Source organism: Mandrillus leucophaeus, unplaced genomic scaffold (genome assembly GCF_000951045.1).
Source record: "Mandrillus leucophaeus isolate KB7577 unplaced genomic scaffold, Mleu.le_1.0 Scaffold826, whole genome shotgun sequence".
NCBI classification, from domain to species: Eukaryota; Metazoa; Chordata; class Mammalia; order Primates; family Cercopithecidae; genus Mandrillus; species Mandrillus leucophaeus.
Window position 1 is genome coordinate 468,267 of NW_012108986.1, and position 27,520 is coordinate 495,786.

The following is a 27,520-nucleotide window of genomic DNA, read 5'->3' on the forward strand; positions in this document are numbered from 1 at the left end:
ATTTCCTCATTCCACTTCAGTCTTATTTCCTTCCCCATCAAGTCACCAAAAGCCATTCTAACAGCTAAGTCCAATGGATATTTTTTCAGCTCTTTCCTAATTCACCATGTCATTTACCGTTGTTGATGTCCTTGTCTCATTCTGTGACAACTCTTTGTGCTCCTTTTTTTTTTTACCATTTTCACTCTTTCTCCTTCTTCCTTGCAAAAATCTCCTTCCTATCCCTTAAAAACCAAGGAAATAATACAATATGGACTTTAATTAATAACAATATGTTAATATTGATTCATGAATTATAACTAATGTGCCAAACTATTTTAAGACGTTAATAAGAAGAAACTGGGTATGGGGTATACGGAAACTCTCTGTACCATAATCCCAATTTTTTCCGTGAATCTAAACTTATTCTAAAAATTAAGTTATGTTAAAAATAATTTTACAAAACAGAGGTTTTCTAGTCTCAGGGTGTGCAATGCTTAAGAGACAGACAGGAAAAACAAAACAACAAATGAGCTAAAAAGAAAAGAAAATGACAGGCCTGGGAGATAGGGCAATCATAAGACAAGTGATCACGGAATTCAAGTTCCAGGAATGAGAAGGAAGGTGTCCTGGAGGGGTGTTTACACTCATCAAATACCATTGCAAATCCTGGCAGACGCAGCTTGAAAAGCACTCTCTCCCCAGAGTGAAGCCCACCTTCTTGCTGGTGCTTGAGAGGGAGAATAATATGCCCAGCTGCCTGCCTCTGTCCTCCTCCCCACATGCCCTACGGGGAAGCCTCGGAGCATTTCTGCTGGCATAATGACCCCTCACCCCAGTTTTTCCCCTTTCGATTCTGTTCTCAAGGTCTGGGTTTATCGCCATCTCCGCTCACTCTGACTCAGTACTCGTAAGTACATCAGAAATCTTAACTCTCCCCTTCTCTACCTCAGAGACCCTTTTGGATTTTATCTTAGAGACAAATAACAGTGTGGCTAGCAGTTCTTTGTTATATAATGTCCAACGTCCCTTCTGTCCCCTTGGATCAGTGATCACCATCCTTTAATCATATACCTCAATCATTAAAACACAAGACCAACATAATATGCTAACATACTTAATTATATATTATATGCATTTTTCTAATATATTATGTCCATTTTATATTTATTTATTTATTTATTTATTTATTTATTTTGTGTGGCAGGGGGACGAAGTCTCACTCTGTCACCAGGCTGGAGTGCAGTGGCGCAATCTCAGCTCACTGCAACCTCTGCCTCCTGGGTTCAAGCAATTCTCCTGCTTCAGCCTACCAAGTAGCTGGAACTACAGGTGCACACTAACACGCCCAGCTAATTTTTGTATTTTTTAGTAGAGACAGAGTTTCACCATGTTGGCCAGGATGGTCTTGATCTCTTGACCTCGTGATCTGCCCGCCTCAGCCTCCCAAAATGCTGGGATTACAGGTGTGAGCCACCGCACCCAGTCATTTTTATTTATTTTATTTTTTGAGATGGAGTTTCGCTTTGTCACCCAGGCTGGAGTGCAGTGGTGTGAACTCAGCTCACTGCAACCTCTGCCTCCCGGGTTCAAGCGATTCTCCTGCCTCAGCCTCCCAAGTAGCTGGGATTACTGGCACCTGTCACCATGCCTGGCTAATTTTTGTATTTTAAGTGGAGATGGGGTTTTACCATGTTGGCCAGGCTGGTCTCGAACTCCTGACCTCAGGTGATTTGCCTGCCTCGGCCTCCCAAAGTGCTGAGATTACAGGTGTGAGCCACTGCACCCAGTCTTATGTCCATTTAAAAACATATGCAGAAATTGAAATTTAAAAAAGAAAGAAATTAAAACCTATCTTAGTGAATAATTTTGAACATTCTACAGGACAGCAATCTTTCCTCTGTTGTACGTGTCCCCCTAGGTCTACAGGATGCTTTCCAAGGGTTATGGAGACAGGAGTGATTACAAGATGACCAGTTTCCAGATCCTGAGTGCCTATATGTATATGTACTAAAACTACCTAAGAGTACTTGAAGCCAGAACACTGTGCTGGGTTCCCATTATCACCTCCTTATCACAATTGTTCTTTTTCCACCATCCTTTTACACCATACTGTGATGTATAGCCCTGAGGTATAAAAAACTTCAGGGCACTAAACAAACCACAGGACTATTTGAAGTATTAGAGTGTTGTTTTTTTAATTGATACATAATCTTTTCTATATTTATGGGGTCCATGCGATGTTTTGGTACAGTTATAGAATGTGTAATGATCAGGTCGGGGTATTTGAAGAGTCTATTACTTTGAGTATTTGTCATTTCTGTGTTGGGAACCATCAGTCTATTTTGAAATATGTCATACATTGTTAACTATAGTCACTCTGCTCTACTGTCTATAGACTTATACCTTTTATCTAACTGTATATTTGTACCTCTTAATGTGCTTCTCCTCATCTCCCCCTCCCCACCACCCACCCTTTCTAGCCTCTATTATCTGTCATTCTACTGATTACCTTTATGAGATCAACTTTCTTTAGTTCCCACACATGAGTGAGTGCATACGATATTTGGCTTTCTGTGCCTGGTTTATTTTACTTAACATAATGACCTCCAATTCCATCCATGTGGCTGCAAATGACATATTATTCTTCTTATGACAGAATAGTATTCTATTGTGTATCTATACCATACTTTCTTTACCCATTCATCTGTTGATGGATGCTTAGGTTAATTCCATATCTTTGTTATCGTGAATAGTGCTGCAATAAACATGTGCATGCAGGTATCCCTTTGATATACTGATTTATTTTCCTTAGTATAGATACCCAGTAGTGGGATTGCTGCATTGTATGATGTTTCTGTTTTTAGTTTTTTGAGATATCTTCATACTGTTTTCCACAGTAGCTGTGCTAACTGAAATTTCTACCAATGGTGTACAAGAATCTCCTTTTCTCCACATCCTCTCTCCAGTATATTTTATTGTTTGTCTTTTTAATACTATCCATTCTAAATTGGGTAAGATGCTATCTTATTGCGGTTGAAGTATTGGCATCTTGGAGGACACTAATGACTAAAAGGTAGAGAGAAGACGGATTGGCTAAGAAACTTGAGACCCAGGAAATGGCTTGGTTTTGAGTTTCTTGGGTTTTCCTTTTGTCTCATACACTCCCAGCTGGATGCTAGAGAATCTTACAGCCCAGAAAGCCAACAGGCACATACAAAAAAGCCCAAGAAAAGCCTGTTCTCTCTAGCCAAAGGACCAGGAAAGTGGCAACCTCACAAGTAGAAAGTCTTTTTTTTTTTTTTGAGACGGAGTCTCGCTCCGTCGCCCAGGCTAGAGTGCAGTGGTGCAGTCTCGGCTCACTGCAACCTCCGCCTCCCGGGTTCAAGCGATTCTCCTGCCTTGGCCTCCTGAGTAGCTAGGACTACAGGCGCCCGCCACCATGCCCAGCTAATTTTTATATTTTTAGTAGAGACGGGGTTTCACCATATTGGCCAGGCTGGTCTCGAACTCCTGACCTTGTGATCTACCTGTCTTGGCCTCCCAAAGTGCTGGGATTATAGGCGTGAGCCACCACACCTGGCCACAACAAGAATATCTTTAGATAATAATGACTCTACTCTAACCAAGTGCCATGGGAAAAACTGCAACCCTACCCCTTTAAGCAAAGGCTTAGTGGGGGCCCAGATGTCTACCCTCACCTGGCTGTAAATGGGGTCAGAGAGGGCCAAGCGGGAAGCTGGGCCTTTGACCACCTCCCAGCAGTAATAAGCCCTCTTTTAGCCTTGGTGTCAATAGAGGCCACGTGCAGAGTAGTAATAAATCCCAGAATGAGAGGAGAAAAAAAGAAAGGTTGAAAAAGTATTCAAAGAAATAATGGCTGAAAATTCCCCCCCATTTGGCAAAAGACACACACCCACTGATTCAAGAAGCTAAGTGAAAGTCCAAACAGGAAAAATCCAGTGAAATCCAGGCCAAGACATGTCATAATCAAACTTTTGAAAGAAAAAAAGGTAAAACAAATCTTGAAAGCTATGGGAAATGACTCCTTACCAATAAGAGAGAAGCAATTTGAACCATAGATTTCTCATTAGGCACCAAGGAGCCAGAAGCAAGCAGTGTAGTATTTTTCAAGCACTAAAGACAAGAGAAAAATAGCATTTTGTATTCAGTGAAAATATTCTTCAGGAATGAAGGGAAAATCAAGATATTCTAAGATGAAGGAAAACTAAGAGATTTTGTCACTAGCAGACCTACACTAAAAGAATGGCTAAACAAAGCATTTGAAACACAAAGGAAATGATAAAAAGAATAATTTTGAAACAACAGGAAAAAAGAAAGAACAACAGAAAGGAGAAAAATATGGGTAAATACAATACACTCTTTCTCCTCCTGAGTTTTCTAATTGTATTTGACAGTTGAAGCAAAATCATTACACTGTCTGATGTGGTTCTTGATGTATATAAAGGAAATATTTATAACAGTTATAAGCAGGGAAAGAAAAGACACTTAAAAAGAAGTAAAGTTTTTAATACTGTGCTAAAATTGGGACAGCTACTCTAAGAAATAGTCTTACAGTTTCTTAAACTAAACATACTCTTACTATGCCATTTAGCAACTGCACTTCAGGGCATTTATCCAAGAATAATAAAAACTGATTTTAATATAAAAATCAGCACAGAGATGTTCTTAACAGTTTTTATTTGTAATAGCCAAAAACTAGAAAAAAACACAAATGTCCATCAATAGGTGAATGGTTAAATACACTGTGGTATATCAATACCATGGAATACTACTCACCAATAAAAAGGAACAAACTGTTTACATGCAACAGCTTGAATGTATTACATGTATCTCAAGAACACCGAGCAGGGCTAAAATAGCCAGTCTCAAAATGTCACTTATTATCTGCTGCCAGTTATATATTATTCAGAAAATGGCAAAATTATAGAGTGGGAGAACTGATTCGCATTTTCTAGGCATTGGGGGTGGTGGGTGGAAAAGGGTGGGTGTGACAATGAAGAGGTAATACCCTGGAGAGCTTCTTCACTGAACTGTGTTTTTCTTAGAAGGCGTTTCTCTTTTTCTATCTCATGCCAGAGTGCTTTGTGAATGACAGTCATTTCTCAGCTATTGCTAATGACACTGAAGTACTAAAATTTTTATTCAGAGAAGAGCAATTCCTCTAACTTACCAAATTATGGCTCTATATTATTTGACCTCTTAGCAACTGTTATAGCACCAGAATGTGGTAGTTATCATACAGAAAATATATTATAGTTATCTTTGAGATCCTTAAATAAGCTAGGGAGCAGGAGGAGAAAGAATAGCTCTAAGATCAAATGGAAATGTTAAAATATCATCTGGCTTGAGTTCTTTTATCTGAACCTTCTAGGGAGAGCCAGCACTTTGATTTTAGGGACCCAACTCTGCTGCTTGCCAGCACTGTGATCTTGGGCAAGGTATTTAATACTGCTAAGACTCGGTTTTCCTTAATAATGGTACTTACAGCATTGAGTTGTTGTGAAGCTTGAGTGAGAGTGTGCACATAATTACTGCTACATAGTAAAAAACTCAAAAAGAATCAGCATTTAAAAAAATTTTAATATCCTAAAATTTTTGAAATTGAGTAATTTGCTCATCACAGTTTTAGGTGACTGATTTTTACAGGTGTCAAAGAACATTTGTCTAGACCATGAGTAGGAGAAAAATTAACCTAACTGAATGGGTGGCTCTGTCACTACTTATGAGGATAACTATCTAAAACAGGGGTTTGAATTAGGTAAACACCCTGGTGTCTTTTTGTTCAAAAATTACTCAGGTAATGTCAGCAATTATTTGCTTCGCAACCATTGCCTGCATGACTCTCTGGAGATCTACAAAGATTATAGTCTGGAGAAAGTAAACTGTCTTCTGGTTACACTATGTCCCTGTCACCCCAACAGCCAATGATAATTATGTACCTGGTACCTATGTGTGATGGAAATGAGAAAGGGGACAGGAAAGAGACACCCCTGCCCCTCATCGTAGGCCAAGCCCTGGGTTCTCAGTGTTTCTGAGCAACACTGCAAGAACTGGTGTTATTGTTCCATTTTAGAAACAAGGCCACTCAGTAAGAGTTGAAATAAAATTGAACTCAATCTATAAAGCTCTTGCTCATTGCCATATAGGGCTTAGCCTGTCTATTAGTAAAAAAGTAAAAATAAAAATACTTAATACACACACATGCACACATTGTAGAGGCACGTCTGCGTGTTATACGCAGGCTGCATCCTACTCACACCATTGACGTTGGTTGCCCGTCAACGTTGCTCTAATAGTCCTCTGCTAATTGGGAATGTTCACAGCTCGGATGCTTTTACATTGCAGGGGGGTTGTGGGGAACAATTAAATGTCTAGAGTCTGCTAAGGATTATTAAGTGCTAGCAATTGCCCTCTCAGGTAATTGCTTTTGAGCCATAAAGGGACAGTTAAATAAGCACTTCCATTTTAATATCATTTTGAAGAGATAAAAAGGATTCTAAAATTCCATAGTGTCTAAATTTGGTACTGCTGTTCAGGAGGTGAAGAAACTTTATAGTCATGTGCTTTTTATAAAGGGATAATTGCCTGCTTCAAAAACTTCTTTAGTTAGAATTTTTGGGGGTAAGCTGTAGAAGCTCCACAATGAAGGAGACCCCCTTTTCCAGTCAGAAATGAATTCCCTGCCCAGGAAGTCTGTCCCCCATGCAGCCAGACTCTGGAAAGGGGCTGGGAACTGGGGAAAAGCACGTTTCAAGGCAGAAGGAAGGACGTTTGCAAAGCCCCCGAGATGAGAACACAAGGACACTCGGAGTTTCCTTTGCCTGGGCCGAGCACTGGAGCTGGGGCTGGGGCTGAGCATGTGGGTACTGAAAGACAAGATGAGGAACTTGGATGTTAAGGGCAACGGAGGATACTGACTGCCCTTACTGTATAGGTGTTTGTTTACCTCTTCTCCAGTTTTAATATTTACATAGGTCATAATGTTCCCTTCAGTGTAAGGGCAGTCAGTAACCTCCGTTGCTCGACCCAGGCAAAGGAAACTCCCTGAGTGTCCTTGTGTTCTCATCTCTGGGGCTTTTGAAACGTTCTTCCTTCCGCCTTGAAACGTGCTTTCCCCCAGTTCCCAGCCCCTTTCGGCTGGCCGGCTCCTACTAATTCTTCAAGTTTCTACTTGACTGTCATTTCTCTAGCAAGTCTAATTCCGGGACTGGTTTAGTGTCCAGCTATGATTCTCCACACCACCCTATAATTTATTTTGCATAGCATGTATACCCTATTGTGATTTATGGTAAATGATTCTGTGTCCAGTTCCTCACTTAAGCTGTATTCTCTGTAAAGGAATGCCCCAGGTCTCATTTACTTCTCAACCTCATTGCTTGGAATATCCTAGGTGCTAAGTACATGAGTGAACCAGGACATGCACCCAGGATATCCTGAGCAGAGCTTATATCAAATAAAGAAATCACATTAAAACGATTAAAATATGAATTAATATGAATTAATAAACTCTTGGGTATGTGGGGAAGGTGGCCTAGAAAATTCACAATGTGATCTCATATGAGGACAGAATTACACAGTATTTTTTAGCATTAAATTTTGAATCCTCAGTGATAGGCTTCATTGCAGATTCAAATATAGTCGTCACTTTTTAAAGTAGAGTAAGATGCTTCAGGTCTGTGCTTTTCAACTTTCCAAGCCCTTTGTCCATTCTGATAAACCAAACAAGTTCACACCCTTACCCCTGCCCCATCGCATTTGACAATGACTATGGAGGGGCTTCTTCCACATATTCCCACCAGCCAAGGTTTTATTTAGTTAGTTGTTAGAATATTGAATATGCTTTTTCATGGCCAGGCGCAGGCACAGTGGCTCACGCCTATAATTCCAGAATTTTGGGAGGCCAAGGTGGGCAGATCACCTGATGTCAGGAGTTTGAGACCAGCTTGGCCAACATGCTGAAACCCTGTACCTACTAAAAATACAAAAATTAGCTGGGCATGGTAGTGAGAGCTTGTAATCCCAGTTACTTGGGAAGCTGAGGCAGGAGAATCACTTGAACCTGGGAGGTGGAGATTGCAGTAAGCCAAGATTGGGCCACTGCATTCCAGTCAGGGTGACAGAGAGAGACTCTGTCTCAAAAAAAAAAAAAAAAAAAGAGTATTGAATATGCCTTTTCAATTTATGACAGTCTCAGAGGTCATATATTTTTCTCCACATCTCGTAAACTCCAGTGTTTAAAATAAAAAGAGACTCATGTTAGTTTCTGAATGAAACAGTGTGTACCTCAAAGGTGTGTATTTTTTACTTGTAGGATTCTTCTTATCCTTTTGCAGTTGTCCTATAATGATTGAGTTGTCTTCTAAACCAGGTGCAGTTACATGATAGACAATGTGATTCTGCTGATGAATGGTGCATTGCAGAAAAAATCTGTGAAAGAAATTCTGGGGAAGTGCCACCCCTTGGGCCGTTTCACAGAAATGGAAGCTGTCAACATTGCAGAGACACCTTCAGATCTCTTTAATGCCATTCTGATCGAAACGCCATTAGGTAGGAACACTTAGATAATTTGGTAGCTGCTTGTGTATGTTATCACAGTCATTAGAAAATGTACTATTTTTTCTTCCCTGTGGTCCAAAAGAAAATGTACTTTGATTTCACAATTTTTTTTCCATGTATACAGTAGCATACTATGCAGATTCCCGGAAGTGGCAGAGACATTAAGGAATCATCTAGTTCAGCTCCCTCATTTTTCAGATGAGGACAAATGAAGCAACCTGCTCAGATCACATGTGAACCATTTGTAGTAGAGAAGGAATTGGGGCTCATCTCTCAACCTTCAAACCCTTCACTTTATACCAGGTCATAGCAAATAAATAATAGAACTTGTCATTCTTCAAAAAAATGTAATTTTCTAGCTTGGTTTTAGAGGATTAGTTTCTTGTCCTTCCATTTAAACTTCTGTCTAGATAGGTTGCATATAGGAAGCATTTTGTTTCAGGAAGTTTAAAAATGTAATTTTTCTGAGATGCTCAAGAGATGACTGAGATGTCAAGTCATCAGAAGCAATGATAAAATGATTGTTAATTTCATTATAATTTGGCACTAACAAGAGTTGTAGTATTCAAAATGCTAAAGAGATAATTGTATAAGCATCATTATCTAATATTGTCAGGAAATCTGGATAGTAGCAATTCACTATTGATCATTTGTCAAAATAGTTGCTGTTTAAAATAGATATTTTAAAAAGGAAAAAAAAATATTTGTGTCATCATTAAGCACCCGATGCTGAGATACTATAGGCTAGTCGAGAGAGGTTGAGACCGCAATCAGACAGCCATGAGCGTGAAGCCAGGCTCTGCCCGGTCCCAACAAGGTGACTAGGAGCAATTCAATTCACCCCAGTTTCCTCATTTTGGAAATAATCGTGTCTTTTTATACCAGAGTTTTAAAAATAAAACACAATTTAAGTACAACTCCATGCTTGGCACATACTAAAGTTGCAAATAATAAATATTATCGTTAGATAGTAGAGGAGGGGGGACTTCCAAAAAAGCCTTAAGTGAATAGCTCCAAGGTGTTGTGAAGATTAAGTGAAAATATATTCAGTGTGTAGTGTAGTGAGTGAGGTTTAGGGCAGTAGTCCCCAACCTTTTGGGCACCAGGGTCTGGTTTCGTGGAAGACAACTTTCCCAACATGGGAGAGAGGGGATGGTTTCGGGATGATTCAAACACATTACATTTATTGTGCACATTATTTGTATAATTACTACATTGTAATATCTAATGAAATAATGATACAACTCACCATAATGTAAAACCAGTGGGAGCCCTGAGCTTGTTTTCCTGCAATTAGACAGTCCCATCTGTAGGTGATGGGAGACAGTGACAGATCATCAGGCATTAGACTCTCATAAGTAGCGTGCAACCTAGATCTCTCACATGCACAGTTCACAATAGGGTTTGCTCTCCTATGAGAATCTAATGCTGCCACTGATCTGACAGGAGGCGGAGCTCAGGTGGTAATGCAAGCAATGGGGAATGGTTATATAATTATAATTACAGTTGAAGCCATTCTCTGGTCCACCGTTCACCTCAGCTGTGTGGCTCAATTCCTAACAGGCCACGGACCGGTGTTGGTCTGTGGCCTGCGGGTTGGGGACCCCTGGTTTAGGGCTTACACATGATAAATGCTTAAAAAGTAATAACTGCTTTCATCCTCATTACTATTAGCCTTATTTAGTTGAGTGTATGGATTGCAACTCTGCAGTCAGGAGTGAGCAGAGGGTGGTGTGTTCAGGATACATTTTCTACAGTTTATAATCTTGCTTAAGATTCATTTTTTGGTATGGCAATTTCTACTTTCAGCTCCGTTCTTCCAAGACTGCATGTCTGAAAATGCTCTAGATGAACTGAATATTGAATTGCTGCGCAATAAACTATACAAGGTAATGGTTTTCCCAAATACTGCGTTTTTCTTGATTACACAATATATTGTGACTAGTGTTCTCTAATAAAAGTTACGTTGCTCATTAACCAACTTCTGCAATTATGAAACTGTACATATTTGGAATATAACTTTTATAGTTCTGGCCTATTCTCTAGTTAAATGCATGCATGTCAGCTTCCCCTAGCCAGCAAGATATTTGAGAGGAAATAACATGCCCTATTCTTCCATATTCCCAGCTCCTTGCATGGTATCTGGAACATAAAAGGTGTTTGGATGGTGGTAGGTGAATAAGTGGGATGAATAATATCAATCCATTTAAAGCAACCAGCACACATAGTAAACCTTCTGTTATGCAGTGTTCATCTCTGACCTCAATCCTGTTAGTATCCCTGAATCTCACAGCTAATCTGCCCACACAATTTTAATCTACAGTGTGCAGCATACCAGAATGAACAATTTGTGTACACTGCATCATAGGTACCACTTTGCATAATCTGATTGTCTGTCTGGACTGTGCTGCCACCATTTGAGTAGCTGTATATACTATAGACTGAGCAAAATCTGTCCATTTTTACTCAGATAACCATAGCCTCTTTGGACACTCACACAGAGTAACTGAATATATACGGCCATGCCATATACATGGCATCCTGTGTTCAAACATGTGGTCCTTTCAAAAGCGTATTGCAGGCAGTGTTCCTTTTGGTAAAGTGACTTGTGGGCCTAGAGGAGGCATCTTTGAGATATAACTAACAGAAGGCACTGTTCTAAGTAATTTATAGGCCTTAACTCACTTAATCCACCTGGCAAAAATATGATGTTTATGCTATCTCCATTCCTCAGAGGAGAAAACTGAGGCTTGGAGAGCCAAGGTTTCTTTGGAAGAAGTCAGTTAGCTAAAACGTATTAGAGTTGGGATCCAAACTCAGGCAGTCTGACCCTACAACCTTTCCCATATAGCTCCAAGCTCAAAGCTGTCCCAAATGTGCCTCTATAAGAGATTAAATGTCAGCATAGGGCTGAATCTAAAATTATTCACTGATCTCAGAAAAGAACTTGGCACTCTTGTTAAAATAGCAAGAATTAACCATATGAAATAATCCAAAACCATGCAAAAAAAGTGCTTGTTAAGTAATTATAAGTTATGATAAATGCAGTTTTGTCCTTTTCTGGATTTCCTTTTTAGTCTGTGCAACATGCTGCAATATGAAAGCTTCTACCAAATTTATTATAAAATATCTCCCTATGGGAGATGTAATTCAATTTCCATTAAAGCATTTGATAAACCATGAAAAGCTGATCTAGAAATTTTCAAAAGGAATATATATTCATTATATCACTTTATGATCTTTTTTCTTTTTAAGTCTTACCTTGAGGCATTCTATAAATTCTGTAAGAATCATGGTGATGTCACAGCAGACGTTATGTGTCCCATTCTTGAGGTAAGAAAGAGTCCTTGAATTTTGTTATGCTATATAAGGTGCTTCCATATTTTTTATTGTTTTAACCTTACTTAAATTTCCTTATCTTTGAAGGTTTTTTTTAATCTAGAAATAAGACAAGCAGTACATTTTACTATATATATTATTTGATGTATTTTGTTAAGAGTTGTATTTTCCAACTCTTTAGGTTGGAGCCTGGAAGTTTTCTACATGGAAAAGTTATCTTGGAATTAGAAAATAATAATGCTTACACAGATTTGGCTATGATTCATTTTGATGTAGTATGTAAAAAATAGATTCTAAACAATAAAAATTTAGTATACTGTTGTTACTGGAAAAGAGTCCCACCCCAGACCCCAACAGAGGGTTCTTGAATCTCAGCAAGAAAGAATTTGGGTCCATAAAGTGAAAGTAAGTTTATTAAGAAAGTAAAGGAGTAAAAGCATGGCTACTTCATAGGCAGAGCAGCCCTGAGGGCTGCTGGTTACCCATTTTTATGGTTATTTCTTGATTATATGCTGAACAAGGGGTGGGTTACTCATGTCTACCCTTTTTAGCCCATATAGGGTAACTTCCTGACATTGTCATGGCATTTGTAAACTGTCATGGTGCAGGTGGAAGTGTAGCAGTAAAAAGGACCATGGTCACTCTTGGTTTCATAGGTTTTAGTAGGCTTCTTTACTGCAACCTGTTTTATCAGCAAAGTGTTTATGACCTGTATCTTATGCCGACCTCCTATCTCGTTGTGTGACTTAGAACGCCTAACCATCTAGGAATGCAGCCCAGTAGGTCTCAGCCTTATTCTACCCAGCTCCTATTCAAGATGGAGTTGCTCTGGTTCAAATGCCTCTGACCCTATGAGTAATGAATGGACTATAGACACTCAATAATGACCCAGATTCCCTCTGGTGAGGGAACATTGGGTAGTTGGGAACCCCCACAACTTGGCACCAAAAGTCCACTATAACTTCATCCACAGGGACATTGTACCTTATAAATCCTAAAATAAAGGCTGCCCCAAGCATCCCATGAGCATTCCAGCTTTTGGCAGGAAGACCCCTCGGCTATGTGATTCACAGTGGGTAAGCTCATTTAATTACGTGTCAAACGCCACCATTGGTATCTACCTCTCTAGGTTATGTGATACTCTTGTTAATTCCTCTTAAGGACTACAGATTTCATCTATGCTTAGGAGTCCTCTTGCTTAAGAATATTGACCCACAAATGCATGGGAGATTCAGGGCAGAGATCAGAAGGATTTGTGGGGCATCCTGCACATAATTTGCACTGAGTATTTTACATCTATTCCTCTTGCTAGTAAATAATTTCCTAATTCACTTAAAAAGAAAAAAAAATCACTTAGTGCTTTTATAAGCCCTTACTTTGCCCTGTGAAACTATATTTTATCTAAAGAATATTTTTCATCATTACATTATCTGGTACAGTGACTTCACTGGTGGGTGGAATTCTGATTTCAAGAAAAGCCTAATAAGCATTACCCTTTAGGTAAAAAGAAAAAATTAACTTCATTTGCAAATATTTCAACCTAAACTCTGAAACCACATATGATAAAATTAGCTCCCCTCAAAACATCTAATCATTAAAATTTTACTTGCTTGATGACTGGTGATATAGAAAAAAGAAACAAAAAGTTTTATAGTTGAAGATATTTTGCTATTCCTTATTGAGATTTCGTTTGTTGTTTTTGAGATGTGGCCTCACTCTGTTGGCCAGACTGGAGGAGTGCAGTGGCATGATCATGCCTCACTGCAGCCTCGACCTCTTGGGCTCAGATGATCCTTCCACCTCAGCCTCCTGAGTAGCTGGGACCACATGCCCATGCCACCATGCCCAGCTAAGTTTTTTATTTTTTTGAAAAGACCAGGTCTTGGCTGGACACGGTGTCTCATACCTATAATTCCAGCACTCTGGGAGGCCAAGGTGGGTGTAGCACCTGAGGTTGGGAGTGTGAGACCAGCCTGACCAACGTGGTGAAACCCTGTCTCTAATAACAAAACAAAACAAAAAAATTAGCCAGATGTGGTGGTGCACAGATTCTTGGGAGACTGAGGCACAGGAGGCATGAAGGTTGAACCTGGGAGGCGGAGGTTGCAGTGAGCCAAGATTACGTCACTGCACTCCAGCCTGGGCGACAGAGTGAGACTCCATCAGAAAAAAAAAAAGAAAGAAAGAAAGAAGGAAAGAAAGAAAGAAAGAAAAAGAAAGAAAGAAAGAAAGAAAGAAAGAAAAAGAAAGAAAGAAAGAAAGAAAGAAAGAAAGAAAGAAAGAAAGAAAGAAAGAAAGAAAGAAAGAAAGGAAAGAAAGAAAGAAGGAAAGAAAGAAAAGAAAGAAAGAAAGAAAAGAAAGAAAAGAAAGAAAAAAAGAAAGAAAGAAAGAAAGAAAGAAAGAAAGAAAGAAAGAAAGAAAGTCTATTTATGTATTTATGTTGTCCCAGCCTGAAATTCTTAAAATAAAGCCTAAGTAGTTATGAAGTGAAAATCTTATCATTAAAGATCTCCAAAAAATATTTTTGTCCTTATCTATATTGTAGAGAAAGTGGATATTGAATAAATAAATAACATTTTTAAGGCATAGTAAATGACAGAATGAAAAATAGTCTCTCTCAGTCATGCTAATCATGCAACATGAGTAACTAGTGACCCTATGAAGCCTTACCCTTTCTTTTCATAAATTCAGCTACTAGCCACACTATAAGAATCCGTATTATCTATGGCTCAAAAGTAGAATTTCTACTCAGCATAATTCTTGTGGTTTAGAAATGGTTTGTGTACTTTCTACCTGTGAAATATGTGAAATAAAAGTTATATGAAGACTCATAACCTTATCAAAGGTACACAATAGCACTATTCCTGAGTGCTTTATATACATGAATTCACTTAGACTTCAAAACCACACAGAATAGGTAGTCTAGTGTCTGTTTTTCAGAAGGAGCAACTGAGGCACAGAGAAGGCTAGTAACTTACCTTATGTCTCACAGCTAGTAAGTCAGGATTGGAATGCAGGCAGTTGGCTCCGGTACTTATGTGCTTATCCACTGTGCCATAGTGCCTCTGCATTAAATTCACCATTCACAATTCTTTTATATAAACATAAATGCTAATTCATAAGCAAGATCATACTGTGTACTATAAAAATTGGTAAATAGGTAAGGTAAGAATTATGTCTTTGAATAGGTAAGAAATAGGTAAGAATTATGTCTTGGTAATCCTCGGTAATGTAAAAAAAAAAAGATAGTATCAGCAAAATGCTTATCACTGGGATGATATGATCAAATTATGATATGCCCAGTGTTCTCATTGTACTTTTCCAATCTTCATGGTATCAGATTAGATTAGTTATTTGTTTGTTTCAAACAGCGTTAAAAAAGAATGCAGCTAGGCATGGTAGTTTATGCCTGCAATCCCAGCACCTTGGGGGACCTATGCAGAAGAATTGCTTGAAGCCAGGAGTTTGAGACCAGCCTGGACAACATAGCAAAATCCCACCTCTACAAAAATACAGAAATTAACCAGGCCTGGTGGAACATACCTATAGTCCTGGCTACTCAGGAGGCCGAGGTGGGAAGACCACCTCAGCCCAGAAGCTCCAGGTTCCAGTGAGCCATAAACCACCTCACTCCAGGCTGGGCGACAGAGTGAGATCCTGTCTCTAAAAAATAAAAATAAAAATAAAAATCCATTGAACCATTTTTATTTATATAGAAATATCAGCTACATAGGGCATGGAGTTAAAACGTTTATAATTATATGATCAAAGGGTGTTTGTCAGTTTACATAAATACTTTCGATCGTGTAATTACCTCCCTTTTATTTTTGTAACTATAGAGCACTTACTATTTATAAATTCCATGTATATTCTCATTTACTCTCATTTGGCCGGAGACTTTATATGGTAGAAGAGACCATTAACCTCAGCTTACATGTGAAAATCTGACCTAATTACAAGATTATAACTTCATATGAAAAAAAAAGAAATTGACTTATGTTCAAGGCAAATGCACTGTAGTATAATATTTGCCTTTTACTCCTACTCTTCAATCTTATGGTTAATAGGGCAGTGAAAAACAAGCATAAAATATGTTTGTTTGATCTCTACTGGTCAGTGTATGCGCTGATAAGGCTGGGCTCCATTCCAGTTCACTTTACTCTTTTCCATTGCCACTGACACTTCTGCCTACTGCCTCCTGCCAGGTGTGCCCTTCTTCCCAACAGTATATTGCTATCTCTTGCAATAACAACAAAAAATAAGGTCTAGTTTTAACATGAGTATGTTTTTATAGGGAAGAGTAAAAGGAAAGGTACAGGACTGCCAACATACACCATACCACACAGCATGCCAACTCTCTGCAAGAAACAGGAGCTAAGTCACACTAACACCAGACCATTCGGTCTCCTCTAATCAAATGCGTGTCAAACTCTGCTTAGGGATGGTCAAAGAACAGTCCTTTTCCAATTCTAAAATGATGCGTTTTTTCCCTAAGAGGATAATACACACACTTACCCAAAAGAGCCTCTAGACTAGAAAAGTAAGGTAGATATATAGTCAGTTATGATAAAAGGAAAATGGAATGTAATCAGGGTTCAAAGGGAATCATATCCAATTAGAGAAGAAATGGAAGGACTTCTTATGAAAAAGATGACAATTGATGGGACGCGAATGCAGGGAGGATTTCGGCATGCAGAGTTATGGAAGAGAGCACATGTGTGGTAGGCTAAGGGAAGAAGTGGTAACAAGGACAAGAAGGTAGTGAGAAGATGGGGGGCTCTGATAACCTGTATCAGCCAAAGCCCTTTCTTCTTGTATTCATATTCTCTCCCCAGCTATCTGTCCTTCCCACTTCTCCAATTGCTTTTCCAATGATTGAGTGATGACAATTCCTCCAAAACATCCTATTTTACTTCCTGCAGCTCCCTCCTCCAACCTGGCCTCTGCTGTTTGCATGTCTGCAATGCTGCCTACCTTGCCCTAATTCTCTTATAAGAGCATAACATTTTAGAATCAGAGAGCACATTAAAGAACATCTGGGACAATTACCTCCATTGTTGCTCTTGCTGCCCTAATTTTTGTCTGAAGTTTTCTTATTGCCATGAAATCTTCCTCTTGCATTTCTTCTCTTATCCCTAGAAGGTCTAAAATTACTGACAGGACTGGTTATATTCAGTAGCCAGAGACAGCTGCCTTTGCTTCCAAATAAAGCCACTCCCTACTTTTCAGCTCACCCATAATCTCCATGAGAGCAATCAAAAGGATCAGATGGAACTAACTCTCACTCTCCTGATAGAAAACACCTGTTCTTACATAACAGTTCCGGTGAAATCTGTTGCAAGTTGGGTTTTGTTATCGGTTAACCAGTCAAAAGCTGATTAGAGGATAGCACAGCAATTCTTTTCAGCTTTCATGTGCATACAGATAGCCTGGGAATCCTATAAAAATGCAGATTCTGGTTGAGTAGGGCTGGACTGTGGCCTGAGACTCTTGCACTTCTAACAAGCTTCCAGGTGACGTCAAAGCTACTGAGTCACAAAATATTGCTTTGAATAGCAACATTATGGAGAATGTTGGAGAATTTTCAAAGTATTAGGGGATCACACATCACTCTGTTGGATTCAGTAAGTACTTAAGACTTTCTTATGTGTCAGGCACTGGCTATTAAAAAAGGAACAAAAGGCTGGGCATGGTGTCTCATGCCTGTAATCCTAACACTTAGAAGGCCCAGGAGGGAGGATTTCTTGAGCCTAGGAGTTCATGACCAGCCTAGGCATTATGGCAAAATCCCATCTCTACAAGAAAAATTAGCCAGGCATGGTGTCACATGCCTGTAGTCCCTGCCACTTGGGAGGCTGAAGTGGGAGGATCACCTGAGCCCTGGGAGGTTGAGGTTGCAGTGACTCCTGACCCCACCACTGCACTCCAGCCTTGATGAGAGAGTGAGACCCAATCTCAAAAGAAAAAAAAAAAAAAGAACAATGAAAAGTGAGACATGGTTCTTAAAAGATTTTAGAGTGTAGTGGGGAGAAACACAGGCACAGATTTCAAAATGAAGTGGTAAGTACTGGACATTTGGAGTACCTAGAGAATTGCTGCTTAGCCCAAGGAAACCATGGCAAGCCCCCACAGTAGGTAGAGGAGGAGTCCCTGAAGGACAGACTGAGATGGAATGGCCAGAGTCGATAGGAGGAGAACCAAGAGACAGTAGAAACATGGAGCTCAAAGGAATATAAATGAAATTTCAAGAAAGACTTGAGGGGTCAGATGAAATAGGAATGATGGAGGGATGGGAGCCCAGGTGCCTAGTTCAGCACAGAGAAGACAGGCTGTGAGTATGTGTTGACCTATCTTGAAGATCGTTAGCCACATTCCAGCATCTTACAAAGAAGAAAACTTCTTGAGAGAAACCTGACTTGTCCCACCCCACATAGTTCTTAGCTAGTCTTAGATTTATTGATACCTCACCTAGGACACTAACAAAGAAAACCAAAGGCATGAAAGTATAAATAAATGGTAGGTAGCACAAAATTTCATTATGTAAAAAGTTATGCTGACATTGACAACTAGGAAGGGATATTAACATGTATGGCATGCACTTTTTGTTCCAAATATCATTCTAAGCACTTCCACTTATATTACCTGGTTCTGTCCCTGAATGAACCCTAAGAAATAGGTATTATTCTCCTTTTTATAGAAGAGACACTTGCGACGCTGGTGGCCTAATATGACAGAGACACGTGAGGAATTCATTGCAGGGTGCCCGGGAAATAAAGCTTACTGGGGTTTCAGGAGTCATAGGTCATCATTGCTGCTGTGTGAGCCTTCTCTGGCAAGCAGAGTTACTCCATTACAAGAAAAGACTAGGGGAACACTAATAACACATGTCTGGAGTATAATTAGACATAGATCCAGAAAGGAAAGCAAATCATTTCAGAAATGAATTTGTGTAGTTAAGAGTCTGTTTATCGCATTTAGCAGTTTATTAGATTTTACTGGTTTTTGTCTTGCAAATTCAGTTTGAGGCCGACAGACGTGCTTTTATCATCACTCTTAACTCCTTTGGTACTGAATTGAGCAAAGAAGACCGGGAGACCCTCTATCCAACCTTCGGCAAGCTCTATCCTGAGGGGTTGCGGCTGTTGGCTCAAGCAGAAGACTTTGACCAGATGAAGAACGTAGCAGATCATTACGGAGTATGTGATGACCCTGGCTTCCCTAAGTCCCTTGTGCTAATTCATTTCCACGTGCTTTAGAAGCTCACACATCAAATGTCCACTTACATTCAAAAGAAGTAATAACATTTGTAAGGTAGCAAGCAGTGCTGAAGCAAGCTTCAGCAAGAGACACATTAAGTTTCTAGCCCAAGCTGCTAATTTTCAAGGTTCCTGCCAAGCAAGTACTTGTTTAAATCTCCGGGGAATGGTCATCTGAGCACTCCTTTTGAAGTGTTTGATAAAGCAAGTTCCCCCAGGAGACTGGTGGAGTGTTCTGGAAATGTGAGCTCATATCAACGTTATGTAAAATAGTCTGATCCAGCAGCCCTTTCAGGTACCCACTAAGGAAACAAGGTTAGGCACAGAACGTCTAGGTGGACTGCAAGGAAGGATATGGATGTATTAGTTTTTCCACTCACCTTGCTGAGTGGCCAGATATGAGGAGAGGAAAGACAGCTGCTTGTGTCCTTCCCCCACTCCAGCATCCAGTTGCTCTTGGAGCACCTAAAGCTCCTCAGCTTAAGGTTGTACGCGTCGGCTCAGCTTCCATTCCCTCTGACTTGCACAGAGTTACATAACCTCCAGGTAACTTTTCCAGGGCTAGAATGACACTCATCTTTTCCTGTGGGGTTCTGAAGCACTCCAGGAAAGATGAAAGTCAGCAAATGCATAAACTTTGTGACATCTCATAAGTAATTGCGTGAGACTCTTTAGCACAATATGAAAATTTGAATTTCTCCCACATTCCACCCCTTCCACACTGGAAATCGCATGTGAATTTTATCAATTTTCATCTCAAAGAACCTATGAGCCCATACCGATCAAATCATGAGCATTCACTGAGCTTCTATAATGTATCTAGCTAGCCCCAAGACCCTGAGTGAGAAAATGAGTTCAAACACTGTATACTGAGAGTTGAATTGCCTTGTAGCCCTAAACAAGCCAGTAGGCTAGAATTTCATCCTCACTCTTGTTATTTGGATTTTTTGTTGTTTCTTTGGGAGGCCAAAATCCTATAAAAAAAACCTTCAGTCCTCCCGGTATAGTTTTTTTTCTTAAATATGTGCGCAATTTCTATAATGCTAGGAAAAATATACTTACATACATTTATAAGAAATGAAAATGTATTTAAAGTTAACATTTTTGTTTTTAAGGTATACAAACCTTTATTTGAAGCTGTAGGTGGCAGTGGGGGAAAGACATTGGAGGACGTGTTTTACGAGCATGAGGTATGATAAGTGAAAATGCTATTAGCTTATTTTTCTTTTACTGTGGATTTTATATATTTTCTTACTTTGGATTTTCTTTTTACAACTGATCCATGTCAATTGATTAGGCATATTCATAGCCTGATAGGCAGTATTACTATATTCTTACTACAAAGTTACACACACACCTAGGAATCTTCATGCTAGCAGTGCTGCTAAAGTTTGGAGCTTTTCTTTTTTCTTTTTTTTTTTTCCCCCTCCTAAAAGAGTTTACTTAAAAACTGCAGGAATTAATGGAAGTACATTCCATTCCTCATGGAATTTGCTGAAGAACGTTATTACAAATGCTACAAATTTTAGTGTAAAATTTTGGTTAATCATACGAGATAATGTTTCTTTTTAAAAAAAAATTATTATACTTTAAGTTCTGGGATACATGTGCACAACGTGCAGGTTTGTTACATAGGTATACATGTGCCATGGTGGTTTGCTGCACCCTTCGACCCATCATCTACATTAGGTATTTCTCCTAATGCTATCCCTCTCCTATGCTCCCCCCTGCCCCTGCCACCAACAGGCCCCAGTGTGTGATGTTCCCCTCCCTGTGCTCATATGTTCTCATTGTTCAACTCCCACTTATGAGTGAGAACGTGTGGTGTTTGGTTTTCTGTTCCTGTGTTAGTGTGCTGAGAATGATGGTTTCCAGCTTCATTCAAGTCCCTGCAAAAGACATGAACTCATCATTTTTTATGGCTGCATAGTATTCCACTGTGTATATGTGCCACATTTTCTTTATCCTGTCTATCATTGATGGGCATTTGGATTGGTTCCAAGTCTTTGCTATTAGGAACAGTACCGCAATAAACATGTGCACATGTATCTTTATAATAGAATGATTTATAATCCTTTGGGTATATACCCAGTAACGGGATTGCTGGGTCAAATGGTGGTGTTGGTTCTAGATCCTTGAAGAATTGCCACACTATGTTCCACAATGGTTAAACTAATTTACATTCCCACTAACAGTGTAAAAGTTATCCTATTTCAATTTGGAGCTTTTCTTGTGATTCTACTTTAATAACTTCCATTGTCTACATTTATCTGCAGAGTGACACTCTCCATTTAGAACTTTCTGAGTTGTCACCATACTCCTCTATTAGGCCCAATTTAGAGATTGCTTATTTAAACACGAATAAGCACTGCACAGGTACAAGCCAGTCAGCAGCTTAATATTATTTCATAATGTTCCAAATAAGTTGATGATCTGTGTTACTTTTTTTCTTTCCTCAGGTACAAATGAATGTGCTGGCATTCAACAGACAGTTCCACTACGGTGTGTTTTATGCATATGTAAAGCTGAAGGAACAGGAAATGAGAAATATTGTATGGATAGCAGAATGTATTTCACAGAGGCATCGAACTAAAATCAACAGTTACATTCCAATTTTATAACCCAAGTGAAGTTCTCAAATGCAGAAAATTATAAATGTTGAAAGGAAGTTATTGAAGAAAATAAAAGAAATTGTGTTGTATTATCTAGACTACACAAAAGTAAGCCACACTATATCTTCTTGAGCTGCAAATCCATGGAAACACAGTAAGCCAGCCCTGAAACAAAGCATTTCCTTACTCTCAGTGGCATTAGATCTTGTTTCCACATGTCTGTCTCTTTCTTCACGGGATCTTACAGGTTAATTTTAATTAACCCTATGGTATTTTTCTTATTCTTGTTTGATCATGTTAAAAATTGGACCTAATAAAAATATTTTATTCATGCTTTTCCATGCTTCGCTGCAGGTCCAAATACTGAATGTCTCCTTTGCTTTTTCTCTTTTAAATTTTTTTCTAGACAAGGTCTCAGTCTGTCACCTAGGCTACAGTGCAGTGGTGTGATCACAGCTCACTGCAGCCTCCACTTCCCAGGCTCAAGTGATCCTCCCACTTCTCAGCCTCCCAAGTAGCTGGGACTACAAGTGCACACCACCACACAAAGCTAATTTTTGTATTTTTTGTAGAGACAGGGTTTCTACATATTACCCAGGCTAATGTCGAATTGCTGGGCTCAAGGGATCCACGATCCCCCTTAGCCTCCCAAAGTGTTGGGATTACATGCGTGAGCCACTGTGCTGGGCTTCACTGACATTTTAACTGTCTGTTCTTTGCCTAGATTCACAGAAATCCAAAGCTGTATGTAGCCAACATGGTTCACATTTGTTGGAAAATGTGTTTTTTATTTGTTTTGCTTTTTTTTGAGACAGAGTTTCGCTCTGTCGCCCAGGTTGGAGTGCAGTGGCATGATCTCGGCTCACTGCAACCTCTGCCTCCTGGATTCAAGCAATTCTCTGCCTAAGCCTCCCAAGTAGCTGGGATTACAGGCACCCACCACCACACCCGGCTAATTTTTTTGTATTTTTAGTAGAGCTGGGGTTTCACCATCTTGGCCAGGCAGATCTTGAATTCCTGATGTCATGATCCACCCTACTCAGCCTCCCAAAGTGCTGGGATTACAGGCCCCTTGTTCAGCCACCACACCTGGCCGCTTATTTTGTTTTTCTAATATACTTTGATACAATCAGCTTGAGAAAGCAACACAACTCCAAATCCTATCTTCTAGATGTAAGCAGTGTTCAATTTGTTAATAAATTTGCTTTTCACACCTTTCTCTAAATAAAAGGTTTATCTCTCTTTCTTGTGGTTTCTTCCTTCTTTACATGAGAAGAAAATGACCTCCTTAATTGTAGTTTACTCATTCAAAAATCGCTAGTTCAGTTTGCAGGGTATGGATTCTCTATTAAAATCTCAGTAGCAATGGTGCATAGAGCTACCAGGAAAACAAAGGCAACACAGCACTGCTCAAGTCCTTCCTTTAAATGTAAAAGATATTCCTAAATGTAAAATCTACATTTGCTATGTTTTAAAAAATAAACCCATATATATTTGAAAATTCTTCAAATCAGAATATTTACAGAGAGTATACAAATATTGATATCTAGAATTGGATGCATAGAACAAGGAGTAAATCAAATTTTCTGCAAAAATCCAGCTTTTTTAGTTAAATATTTTAGTAATTTTAGTGATAGGAACCTTTTTGTTGTTGTTGAAACAGGGTCTTGCTCCATCACCCAGGCTGGAATGCAGGGGTGGGATCACAGCTCACTGGAGCCTCAACCTCGCAGGTTCAAGTGATCCTCCTGCCTCTCAGCCTCCCAAGAAGCTGGAATTAGAGGTGTGTGCCACCACAACTGGCTAATTCTTTTTCTTTTTTAAGGTAGAGATAGTGTCTGTACATGTTGCCCAGGCTGATCTCAAACTCCTGGGCTCAGGCATTCCTCCCACCTCAACTTCCCAAAGTGCTAGGAATACAGCCACCACACCCAGCCAATGGAACTTTTAAGCATACAGTAAAGTAGTGGCTCATAGAACCAGGAAGAAAGCCAAGTGCCCCGCCTCACATCTATGCAGGAGGCCCAACCCACACTGGGGTCCTGATGGTATCTGAGGTGCCCCCTGGAGGACTCCAGTGCAGACCCATCAGCTGGAAGCAAAGCAGCCACTGACCAAGTAAGGTCCCTGGTCTGGAAAGCATCTTCCCCACCTTGCTCAGGATGCTGTCCTTCACAGTGGGGGACTTGGACCCAGAGACACCTCTGTTGTTCATTTTAACTTGTGGTTTTTGATGATGGATTTAAGGCTTAGGGCTCCCTTAAAGTTTGGGAGAAAAGACACTGATGGGAAAGGGGTAGCTTGAAGAAAGACTCCAAGGTGATTCTCAGACTATCCCCTTCCCACCCCACCTCTCTGTGGTATGGGTAGGGCCCTTAATGTGCCACAAGGCTGTAGGCTGAAGTTAAATTCTGTTTTCCTGGATATAAACAGAAGATTCCAATCCTTCTAACCCCTTCCTCAGCTACCCAAGAGTCCAACCGTTATGTGAATATAGAAGAAAGGAACTTCCCTAATCCCTTGGGGCAAGTAGAAAGTGTGCCCCTGGCATGGATAAGGATATATACGTTGCGATTTGAAGAATTTACCTTGAAGTTTCACAGCTTTTCAGTGGCTGAGCAGGGATCTGACTGCTTCATCATGCCTCAGGGAACTGAGCTGCAATGGAAAACATGAACCTTTGAAAAACATCTTACAAAATGAGGCCCAAAAGTTCAGGTACTGTATATGGAACACGGAAAAGAGTGAAGCAAAAACTAATTTCTTGGGCAGGGTGCAGTGGCTCACACCTGTAATCCCAGCATTTCGGGAGGCCAAGGCAAGTGAATCACTTGAGGTCAAGCATTTGAGACCATCCTGGCCAACATGGTAAAACCCCATCTCTGCTAAAAACACAAAAATTAGCCAGATGTGGTGACACATGTCTGTAGTCCCAGCTACACGGGAGGCTGAGGTGGGAGGATTGCTTGAGCCTGAGAGGCAAAGGTTGCAGTAAGTCAAGATTGGACCACTACAGTCCAGCCCGGGCCACACAGCAAGACTCCGTCTCAAAAAAAAAAAAAAAAAAAAAAGAAATCTTGTTCTAAGTGACTGAAGCTGAGGCACTTCACCATCCCTTCTCTACTCTCCTCCTGAACATTTCATCAGTCCCTCAAATTCCTCCTCTATCTGCTGCAGTTAGTGTCAGAACATTATATTCCAATTAAACTCTAGGCAGAATTCTTGGCGGTCTGCAGCCAGTCCTGTCTGTATTCTGAGGGTCTCCAGCCTTCTGCTCCCATCCATTGCTCTCAGAGGTTCACAGGTCCTCTATCAGCCTATCTGAGGGCAGAATTTGCTAGTCCTCTAATGAGATTTTGCAGTTGCAGAATTGTGTTGCTCTATGGGATACAAATGTAGCAGCTGCAATTCTCAGGACATCTGGAGAACATTTCAGAAGAAATGCAGTCATTTTGGTAGTTCAGATGCTTTAGGAAAAAGGAACACTGACTGAGGGCTGGTGGGGATAGTGAATTTGAGTTTGGCCCAGAAGCTAAGTATTACTGAACAATGTCAGAATTCCATTAAGCACCCTGGAGGGCCCCCCATCCCCTCCACAGCATGGCAACAGTGTAACAGGGCATTGGGAGGCTAAAAGAAATATTTATAGGCCTGGCTCACTCCTGTACTCCCAGAACTTTGGGAGGCTGAGGTGGGCAGATCACTTGAGGTCAGGAATTTGAGATCAGCCTGGCCAACATGGCGAAATCCCATTTCTACTAAAAATACAAAAATTAGCCAGGCGTGGTGGCACACGCCTGTAATCCCAGCTGCTCGGGCGTTGAGGCAGGAGAACCGCTTGAACCCAGGAGGTGGAGGTTGCAGTGAGCCGAGATCGCACCACTGCACTCCAGCCTGGCGACAGAGCAAGACTCCAACTCAAATAACAAAACAAATTGTAGAGTGAAGAAAGTCTTGGTGATAATCAGATCTGAGGCGCTTCATTAATAGTAATTTTTAAGTCTACCACTTAGATCTCTTAGATCTCACAGACAAGACACAGGAAAGATGCAATTACAGTTTCATTCTGTTTTGTCTTAGTTACTCTCAGAAGCAGACAAAATTCTCCCTGTTATATGATTCATTTTATTCACTTTGAGTCATTTTCTCTTCACTTCAGCAAATGGAATCACTAGTACTTATATACAGTATATATACTGAGTAAGAATTGCTGAGGAGTATATGTGGCATTATCAGATGGCATTATTCTCAGTGATTTCATCCCTTATGTCTCACAATAGCTGAGCCCAAGAGTTTTGATGTCATCTTGGATGACTGCATAGTCATAAGATGTATAAGTTTTATACATGCACAAACACAGGACGTGGAAACTCAAATAATGCCCAAACTACTTTACCTAAGTAATCCCTCTCTCCAGCATCTTCATTATTCCATCCGGCTTTTCCACTGACTTCCCCTTTCTCCTCAGTCAGCTGTGCTGCAGTTTTCAACTTCCACCACTTACTGAACATTTGGTCAGTAATTGAAATCCAACTCATCACAGCCCTACTCAACATGGATGACATCTGGCTTCTTATGTAAGCAAGGCCAGGTTAGAGTTATCTTTGGAATGAAAGCAGAATAAGTAAAGAAGATGCACATAGAGACCATTGCGAGTATCAATATATTAGAAAGGAATTGTCCCCTGAGAATTACCATTCTAACTAGATCCACAAACGCCATTCAAAAGCTAGGCTTACTGACAAAATATAAACCTACATCAGTAGCTCTACGGCAATAGCAGAATCCTGGTATCCCTGAGACTGGTGATACTTGCTAGTGGGACGGATCTCTTATCGATGGTCAGATGGCAGCACCAGATTCGCTGACACTGAGTCAAGCTCTTCAGTGGTGAATATCATTATTACCTTTATCTTTTAAGCAAATAGCAATTCTAGATTTTAAATAATTTATACATTTTCTGATCCTACTTTTGTAGGTTTTAAAAAATTAAAGCATCTATTTAGCTACTTAGTTGTTAATGCTGAGATGTACTTTTCATTGTGTAAGATGCTCACTGTTTCACATTTTGGGTTTATTTCAACTTGAGTTTTAAATTTTGTTTTTCATATAAATGTAAGAGTGGATACCAATATATTTTCGGTTATTTCTACAACATCAGGAATTTTTAAAAATTAAAAGATTATTTTGAAAATAAAAAACAAACAGAATTCAGATTTAATATCTTCATTATTCGATTTTTAAAAATTCAGTAATATATTTATTAAGATCAGCTTGGATGGGTGGGTGACCAAAATCCCAGATCCCAGTGTCTAGATCATGTATTTGTACACAAGGATTCACCATGGTTGTATAATGACAGTTGTATATGCTGAATAAATCCTTCAGAGCCCCAATGCTTTTCAGTAGGTGGATCATAAGGAAGTTCTGTAGGATCCAGATATGCAAATAAATAAACAAACATAAATTATGTCATAGGGAATTAACACTTCATAGTTTAACTGTGTCTTATACTGGATATAACTCCATGAAACATCAAGATTATTTTATTTATAGAATTTAATAAGTCCTTAACAATGACTTCAATCCATGGATATGTTTCTTCAGAATAATAGACATTTGCACATCCTCCCAAAATTTTTGCATAATGCATGAAAGGGCTATGGATGCTCTAAAATCCATTCATGAGCAACCTAGATATAGACCTCTATAGAGTCCAGGATAGACACCTCCATTGCATAAGTTGGGGAATGG

The 27,520-nt window shown here is 39.7% G+C and overlaps 1 protein-coding gene across 1 annotated transcript in view; it reads left to right on the top strand.

The window, feature by feature from the left end:
- ATP6V0D2 (ATPase, H+ transporting, lysosomal 38kDa, V0 subunit d2) overlaps window positions 1-23,011 on the top strand; it is a 41,134-nt gene extending 18,123 nt beyond the window's left edge. The window contains exons 2-7 of the mRNA XM_011968054.1: window positions 8,372-8,550; window positions 10,369-10,448; window positions 11,815-11,892; window positions 18,918-19,094; window positions 20,270-20,344; window positions 21,614-23,011. Coding sequence (XP_011823444.1) covers window positions 8,372-8,550; window positions 10,369-10,448; window positions 11,815-11,892; window positions 18,918-19,094; window positions 20,270-20,344; window positions 21,614-21,775 — 751 coding nt within the window. The 3' untranslated portion in view covers window positions 21,776-23,011. The remainder of the gene's footprint in view (window positions 1-8,371; window positions 8,551-10,368; window positions 10,449-11,814; window positions 11,893-18,917; window positions 19,095-20,269; window positions 20,345-21,613) is intronic.
- The last annotated feature ends 4,509 nt before the right edge of the window (window positions 23,012-27,520 follow it).